At 38.9% G+C, this 8,742-nt stretch overlaps 1 protein-coding gene across 2 annotated transcripts; it reads left to right on the plus strand.

Moving 5' to 3' along the window:
• The first annotated feature begins 4,796 nt into the window (after positions 1-4,796).
• Positions 4,797-8,371, plus strand: LOC122311541 (heat stress transcription factor A-8). 2 transcript variants are annotated; one of them, XM_043126128.1, is made up of 2 exons: positions 4,797-5,358; positions 7,401-8,371. In XM_043126128.1, the coding sequence occupies exons 1-2, from the start codon at positions 5,137-5,139 to the stop codon at positions 8,232-8,234; spliced, it is 1,056 nt and encodes a 351-aa protein (XP_042982062.1). In that variant the 5' UTR covers positions 4,797-5,136; the 3' UTR covers positions 8,235-8,371. The 2 variants fall into 2 exon arrangements, with proteins under 2 accessions (XP_042982062.1, XP_042982063.1); XM_043126129.1 differs by lacking the exon at positions 4,797-5,358 and adding an exon at positions 5,389-6,405.
• The last annotated feature ends 371 nt before the right edge of the window (positions 8,372-8,742 follow it).

The following is an 8,742-nucleotide window of genomic DNA, read 5'->3' on the forward strand; positions in this document are numbered from 1 at the left end:
AAATGTGACTTTTGGCGTGTTTTTCGGAAAGGATGTGTTTTTGGGCCAAATGGATTTTTGGCGTGTGTGGAAAATTATGTTTTTGGGTTTTGTGCATCGGGCATGCTTCATTCATTTTGTTTGAATTCTATGTGTTTTTATCTGGTAGTGTTTGGGTTTTACTTACCTGCGGTACCATTTTGGTTTCGTAGCTTTTGGTGCAGAGTTGGAGGACGAAGAGGAAGAGGCTGAGCCCGAGGATGCGGCTCCGCCGGGTTGCTGATGCTATGCTTTATATTTGGTTTAAAACTGTATTTGTGTTTTTGTAATATTTTATCTATGTATGTTTTAAACAGCTTGTATTACGTTAAGAAAAATTCTGGTACTTAGTTATGACTTTCGTTATCCGCTGCGTGTTTCTTTGTACACTTATGTTGCTTTACACACACTTGGCACCCGTCGATAGGATGGTGACCCGGGTTGTCACCATCCGGACGTCTCGATTTCCCCGTGTTCGGGCGTGGGGATTTGGGGGCGTCACATTGATGAAGTACACATGGTGATGCATCAAGGTGCCGATTAGTGATCATTTGGGTATTGACATGGCTTTGCTTTTGTTGAGATGTGTTGGGTCAAGTATAAACTTCAAAGTTAGTCTAATAATAATGCAAATCAATAATAAAATCAATAAATTCTAGATCAAAAAAATGTGGAAAATAATTTGAAGAAAAATTAAGCTTAAAACGTGGTTTAGAGGTCACTAATCATGTGTAAGTTGATTAATGCCCTTAGCTCAAGTTAGAAACTTAATTATGATTAAGGGGAAACCTTAGGGGCATGTATCAATTCTTGGATTTGATGAAAACCAATGGTATGGTATATGTGGGTTTCAATTAGAAGTGTAAAAATGGAAGACAAGACTTTCGACCTTGATGGGCTTGTAGGACCATTTGTGTAAGTCTCATGGTTGTGGGCTTTTGGTGTGGGCTATTGAGTGGATCTTATGTACATATTTGAGGGATCATCCAAGGACTCAAAGGCCTAGGAAGATGGGGTCCAAATAACATGTATTTCTAACGTTGGGCCAAAGACCTTTTCTATCACCAATTAGGCCCTAAGGCTTCATACCTTCTACACATTTGGGCCTAATTTCTAAGACTATCTAAGAAAGGCCTACAACTTAATAAATCCTAATGAGTCTAAGCTTCTGGCACCTATTCTGAGCCCATGACATCCTTAGCGATTGAGGGCCCTTAATTAAATATTCTTGGGCTCACACCTATATCCATCCATAGTTAGCCCTTTGCTTAGCCCAATAATAATTCCAAGTGTCATTCCACTGTTGGCTTTTTGGAAATTAATATAAAATATAGTGCAAGAACCCTTCCAATAATTCAAATTAAAATTAAAAAAATGGGATTCTCATGCTAAGAGAACAATAATAACAATCTTTCACTAATTAAGATTAAGGGAGCTAATGGTTAAGCGGGCTTTTTAGGCGGGTTGTTACATTCTCCCCCCTTTAAAATAAGATTTCATCCTCAAAATCGGGGTCTTGGTTAGTAAAAATACAAAATACAACATACAATTCCTAAGCATAAGCTTACCAACGACTCTACGGCTCGGAGCTCAAAGAGGGGTATTCGATGTCATCTTCTATGAGCTCGTCCTGCATGTTACAGTAGTAGGCATCCTCTTTGGAGTCATAATATGTGTTGACTCATTCCTCATTCATCAGACATCGCCTGATTTTGTCGCTGTCAACCTCTAGATCTCATTCCTTGCGAAAACGTATACGACTCGATGAAGAGTCAGACATATCTGACATATCAGTGGAAGGGGGAGTTGGGTACAGTTGCTCCTGCTTTGCCTGTCGCCACTCTGCTACCTAGCTAGACTCAAGCTGATTGGGAGCAATGGGACTAGTCGAGCTAATTTGGCATCTAAGCCAATGAGTCCTAGTTTCACCCATCCACCTAATGAGGTCATATGGTTATCGCTCCTCATGAGGTAGGGCTTTCCGTGTCCTAATGTTACAACTCCTGTCATGATCAAGAATATGTGTCGGTGGTACTCTAATCTATTATGTGGATTCCAATAGGAGTCTACCATATGGTTCCGCCTTCTTTGTCTTTGCTCAGCTCTAAGCCTCCATAATTGGTTGGGGGTCATATAGATACGTCGAGCGGCTCTTCCATTACGGGCCATGGTAATACTATAAATAATGAGGGAAACACGGGTCACACGGTGAAAAGAAATGGATGTCATATGTGCATAAATGGATGCAAATGCCATGATGTGATGTGATGTCACACAAGTCACAAGCCAAGCAAATATGGGTAGGAGCCCATCCCACATCCAAGAGAGCTGCAAGTTAGTAAAAACGAAGATCAAGGAAAAACGAGCGTGGGAAAATGATGAAGTACTAACAGAATTGACAAGGGTTGACACACATAGACCTGTCCGACACCTCCGACACTCATGAGTTGGGGCTACTGGAAGGCGTGTGGGAGAAGTTACTGCCACCCACACCCTGAGGGGAAAAAAGTAGGTGTCGCCAGCACTGGTCGAGAGGTCACCGACATATTAGTCAAAGACTCACACCACATTAATCACTTTTCTCCTATACGCCACATTGCATTAAATGCTTCGAGTGGCCAAAGTATGAAAGTGATGGGACTACACCTGACAACATGTGCAAGTTGCTCTCCCACATAACGTATAAAAGCTAACAACAAGGTACATTTGGACTTACGCAAAAATTCTATTGGCAACACTATTAAAGAAAACTAACTTAGGCATTAGAAGGTCCCCAAACCACCCTCGAGTCTCCTCTGAATTTGTGTTAGTGTAGGAGAGGGAGCCAACCTCGGTTGTTTGAGGAGACCCACTTGAGCGTGCAAAACACGTCCAAAACAAATATTATACTAGTATGTGTTAATTATTATAAAATAATGTACTTATACTATAATATAAATAGACCAATTATTTTAATATATGTAAACATCATAATATTACTACCATACATAATCAAGTATTGAATAAGTTAGACATTAGTATATAACATGTATTTAGATACTATGGTATAAGTTTAATATAGAAATAAATTAGACACTACTAAGGGGTGAAGAAAAATTGAAAAACTAGTTAAACCGAACCGAATCATACCGAAATTGAAAAAACTGAAAGCTCTAGTTTTAGTGATGAATCGATTCGTATCTGTTTTTAGATTTTTAAAACCAGTTTATATCAGTTCAGTTTCAAAATATGTCCAAAATCAAATTGAACAAGATTGATTACACCCCTAATCATTAGAGGATTTTATTTAGGGAGTTAGTTATTTCTTTTGAAAGATATTTGAGATAATGATGCATTTGTTGAGATTTTGTAGAGGTTTTTATTATTATTTATTAATAAATTGGAGTTCAATTTCGTGTCTTTGGATGAACATTTACATGTTATTGAGGTTTTTTTCTATATTATTTGGAGTTTATACTTTTGTTTTTGGAATGTGGTGTGAACTCACTTTCCAACCTATCGGATATGGGTTTGACATGGCGCGAGATTTTATTTTTTTTATTATGGGAAATAGATTTCATTTCATTCAAATGAAACTGAAGTTACAGATGTGACTGATAAATATAGGAAAAAATCCAGATTACAAGCCAAACTACTCATTTATTTGGAGTTTCCCCACACACAAATTTTTTTGTAATGGGTATTGTCTTAACTTTTATAAACTATCTAATGACAAAACTTTATGAGATGCGAGATTCTGTAACAATAGAGATTTTCATCTCAATTGTCTGAGAGAAACAACACTATGTAGAAATAGATACATCCATCCCCCAGTCTCTGAAAGAGGAGAGGGCATCCAACCACCATCCTCCAAAAGATGAGAGGATTCTCCTGCTATGGATAACATATTCAATAGCCTATTTCTTATTATTTTAACCTAAACACAATAACAACAAATAAAAGAAATAGAAATACACAGGAATACCGAATAAACAGAAATATAACAAAATAGAAATTTGAAATTCATAAAAAAATCGAAAAAACACTGAGCAAGGAGGTTGTAGTGGCTCGTGAAGGACAAGCGCCACATTAGGAGTGTGTGGACCATCCATCCTGAAGCTACCAAAATCACTGACCCTAGAAATATCACCTATGGCGATAGTAGAGCCTTCTATGTGGTGGCGCGTGGAAACCACATGCGCACTTTGACCCCGTGTGTGGGACATGCACCACTCCTTTTGGCGAACCCTTCGACAATCTAAAAGATCGGCGGCTTATGAACCTGGCGGTGGGGCGTGTGGTGGTTGCTGGCCACCCAAAAAAATCAAATGCCACTTCTTCATACTTTGACCGGAAAAACAAAAACAAAAATCAAAAGCACCAATTGGATAATTAAAGCTTGGAGAAACTACATCTGAGAGGAGGGGAGGGGGGAGCGTGGTTTAAGATTTGGATGTTTAGAGAGAATGTAGAGTTTTTCTCTTTAAAAATATTTAGGGCCGGCTCCCTTGTTGACCCGTAATTTTCCATCAACATGGTGCAGGATGGATCTTGTTACATTGATAAGAGGTGGCTGCAGATCACTTTGTCCAAGGTAGTTCTCACTATGCCCTTGTCAAAATGACTATAACCACCCCATCCATGGCGGTTCTCGACACCCAGACGTGAGATTTTGTTAGACCAACCTAGTGTGGCCAACCATCCAATTTTGTCCACCCATAAAGCTGCAGCCATGGTGGGATAACCTTTCGATGAAAGATAGATTTGATTAATTTTTAGTTTTTATTATTTTTTTTATTCTTTAATATTTGATGCGTTTGAAAAGTCTGATTTCAAGTTCTGCGATAGTCCCAGTGGGCCGCAGACGAAAGGGGCCACTAGAATAAATATCTAGTTCCAGCAAATCCATGTTTCGGACCTTTATCGGCCTGAAATCCGAAACAATCTCAACGTAGGAACCGCAAACCACCAACCGCAGAGAGACAGCCACGCCACGCTTTCTTGACTTCTAAAATAGGCCGATCAAATTGTTCGATTCCAAACCCGTCCTCACACGCCAAATTAATAGAACGCTGCAGAAACTCCCTTTGATCCGAACAACTCCCGAGAACTCCGATTTTCGCTTTACGTCGTAACGTGATGGTGAAGAAATCGGTCGAGAATGCTTCTGCTTCAGTGCCACCGTTTCTGAAGAAATGCTACGAGATGGTGGACGACGAGGCCACAGACTCCATCATATCGTGGAGTCAGACAAGTGATGGCTTTGTCATCTGGGACATGACCGAGTTCTCGGTCCGGTTGCTTCCTAAATACTTCAAGCACAGCAATTTCTCCAGCTTCATGAGGCAACTCAACATCTATGTACGTGCGCTTTTCGTTTTCCCTTGTGTCTATATAGGGAAGTTTTGCTTGATTCGGGTTTTGCATTTATTTTTATTCTTTGTGGTTTAATGTTGTAATTGGGTTTCCTTTGTTGGGTTTTAAATTTCTATTTGGTCTTACTTATGTCTACTACGATTTGGGTTTGCATCAAAATTGTCTACGACTAAAGGAGATGCTGAACTTGCTTTTATAACGTAAATTTGAGACTCAAATATATATATATATATATTTTAATTTAGTTGATTTTGTATTGAGAGTAAATAATTTTTAGTCAGTAACTGTATCTCTTCGTAATTTTAGAATTCAATTTTTCTAAATGAAATCAATGTTTTGTTAATCAATTTATCACTTTGTAGCTGTTGAACTTTGTCCCTCTTTGTTCATCGTAATTGCGGCGCGGGGGAGGGGGCAACTGGACTAGGTCGCTTTCTTAACTGAGTTATTCTCTATACTGCAATGTATAATTTCCGATACGTCTTTTTGGATTGGATACCAAGAAAGATGTAATGGGCTGATGGAGTGATCAACTTATGCCAAGAATGGCTAGTCCCCACTGAAGGACAAAGGGTAGTTTTTCTATGCAAGGTCGTTATTATTTCTCCCTTTAACACATCCAGCAAGTAGTTTTTAGATGGAAATGGATGTTGATTGACCTAAGAAGAATCCAATTGAATTTCAATGGAAGATAATTTTGTTAAGCCTTGCATGGTTGGTTATGCTTGGGTTTACGGAATCTTTGTTTTTCTGTAGTTGGTGGCTTTGGCCACCTCACCATTTTTGGTGATACAAATGCTTTGTTGCTGGCTAGTAAAATTGATGTTGAGGACAAGTAACGAGATAGCTGGAAGGCAGCATCGCTGCCTGTGCTTTCGTGTATTGGTTGTAAGAACTTTCAGGGTCAATTATATAAATGTCTTCATTATTTTAACAGGAATAATGCGTCACTTCAAATGAGGATATTGTATCTGTGTACCTGGGTATTGGGTCTCTATGACAAAGTTTACTACAACTTTGTGTAACAATGTTGTGAGTTCTTTCAATGTTGCTCCAAAGCGCTTTCTTTTTTACTCGTGCTGGACAGTTATAACACCTCCAACATTCCTATATAATGAATTACATGTTCTTAGACATGTCTATGAGTCCCAGAGTTGCAGAATCCAAGCCAAGTTTTGGACCTGACAACTTGAGGAGGCATGTCTGAGGTTGGTCCACAAAATTAACCATAAGAGTCTCTTCATATTTTAGTGTCCACAACTTCCTCGTCATGTCTGTATTGTCCTCTCTAGATATAAATTAACCGCCTTTATCTGGTCATGGTTTCCCTTTAAAGAATTGTAATGATATCTCCATTTGATTGAATACATGTCTGGAATATGATAGGATTGTTTTTAAGGGTGATACAACTTGTCTCAGAGGAAAGTAGCAAAATCCAGTTTGATACCCTTACATCTATTATTGTTGCAGATCTGTCAAATTGTTTAAAAAATGCCATCACATCTCTGTTGTCATGTTGTGATTATCAAATGTGGGACAATGTTAACCAATGTGAACTCCCCCGCATTAGTATCAGAACAAAGAATGAGGCTGTGAAAGTCCACTTTACTAAATAATTTGCATGAATTGTGTCTCCTTGAGAACAACCATTTTTCAAAACAACATAGTTGCGTTAAATATCTTGCACTTAAAATAATATGGAGCGCCTGTAATATATGTCCAGTTCTGAACTCCACTTTTCTACCCTGGTCTAACTTGGACATCCAAAAGTTCAACTCACGGCTAATTAATGAAAATTTGTCCGTTTGAATTCAGGCTAGTTGAAAATTCGGGGATCACTTCTAAGTATATATGCTTGTAGTAAAGACAGAGACAATTAAACTGAGTTTCATGATAATTGCAAGGGGCACACACACACAAGCAACATCTTCACTCACTCTCTCTCTCTCTCTCTCTCCAACCCCCGTGTCCGAATAAAGTTGCATTATTTAAAGTGAGCCAATACTAATTAATTTATTTTTGTTTAGGGTTTTAGAAAAATTGATATGGATCGCTGGGAATTTGCAAATGACGGATTTGTTCGAGGTCAAAAGCATTTGCTGAAGAATATCGGTAGAAGGAAAAAGTTGCAGCAGCCTGCCAACTCTGATGGATCAGGGGAAAAAATTCAAAACTTAGGCCTGTGGAAGGAAATCGAGAACTTAAAGACGGATAAGAATGCTCTTATGCAGGAGTTGGTCAAACTTAGGCAGCACCAAGAAACTTCAGATAATAAGTTGCTCCTCTTGAGAGAACGTCTTCATGGGATGGAAAAGAATCAGCAGCAGATGCTGTCGTTCCTGGTGATGGCAATGCAAAGCCCTGCGTTTTTAGTTCAAATGCTTCGGCGCATGGCGGAAACAGCCAGTATGCTAGATGGAGGTACAGGGGATGTTAGATCAGTTGCTTCTGATGGGATGATAGTAAGGTACCAGCCACCAGTGGATGAAACACCCAACTCTGAGCAGACGCGAAACTTTATTTCAGAAAATCAAGAAGTTGATCCTTCTCCTGATGGGTTGAAAGATTTTCTTCTGAATGCTGATTTTTTGAAAATGCTTACGGATGAAAAATTGTGTTCCTTGGATAATCATGCTCCATTTATCCTACCAGATTTACCCGATGATGGTTCATGGGAACAGCTTCTTTTAGCCAGTCCTTTCTTAGAAAATACGGAGGATGGAAAGCTGGATGGTGAAGAGCACGATGATTATGAGCTGGAGATGGAAACAGCAATGTCTGGAAGCCAGCTTGAAACATCCCGAGAATTTGAACTTCTGATTGAACAAATGGAGAAATCACAGACCTTGGGAATGGAATAATCAGTTTATTAAAAAAACTCATTTGGAGCAATGGCAAAACTTGGATTGCAATTGAGCAAATAGGACTTCGTCTTCTGAAGTCTGAACCTTGCTTTTAATTCGGAATATAATAGAACATGAGTACTACGCAATTTTTATGTCTTCCTGTGTTTTCTGACATCGTTTCCATAAATTTACTCCCAAGTTAAACAGGTTCTGCATGGCAAGTGGCCCGATGGTATGACTGGTCTTTTCAAAAGAAAGAAGTAATTGACACAGTATAAAACTTCTTCCTCCATAGCAAATTATTGAAACATCGGTCATATAAATATTGCTCTTATTTCAAGAATTTCCAATCCAACCACTCTCCCAACACTATCGTTCAATCAGCTTAACTAATGTCATTTACAAACTCATCTCCACGATTTTAGCAAACCGACTTAAATCCATTCTGCCTCGCATCACTTCCCCACTCCAAACAGCTTCTGTCCCTGGTTGCACCTTTCAAGAAAACACAATGATAGTTTAT

This window comes from Carya illinoinensis, chromosome 5 (assembly GCF_018687715.1).
Source record: "Carya illinoinensis cultivar Pawnee chromosome 5, C.illinoinensisPawnee_v1, whole genome shotgun sequence".
Lineage (NCBI taxonomy): Eukaryota > Viridiplantae > Streptophyta > Magnoliopsida > Fagales > Juglandaceae > Carya > Carya illinoinensis.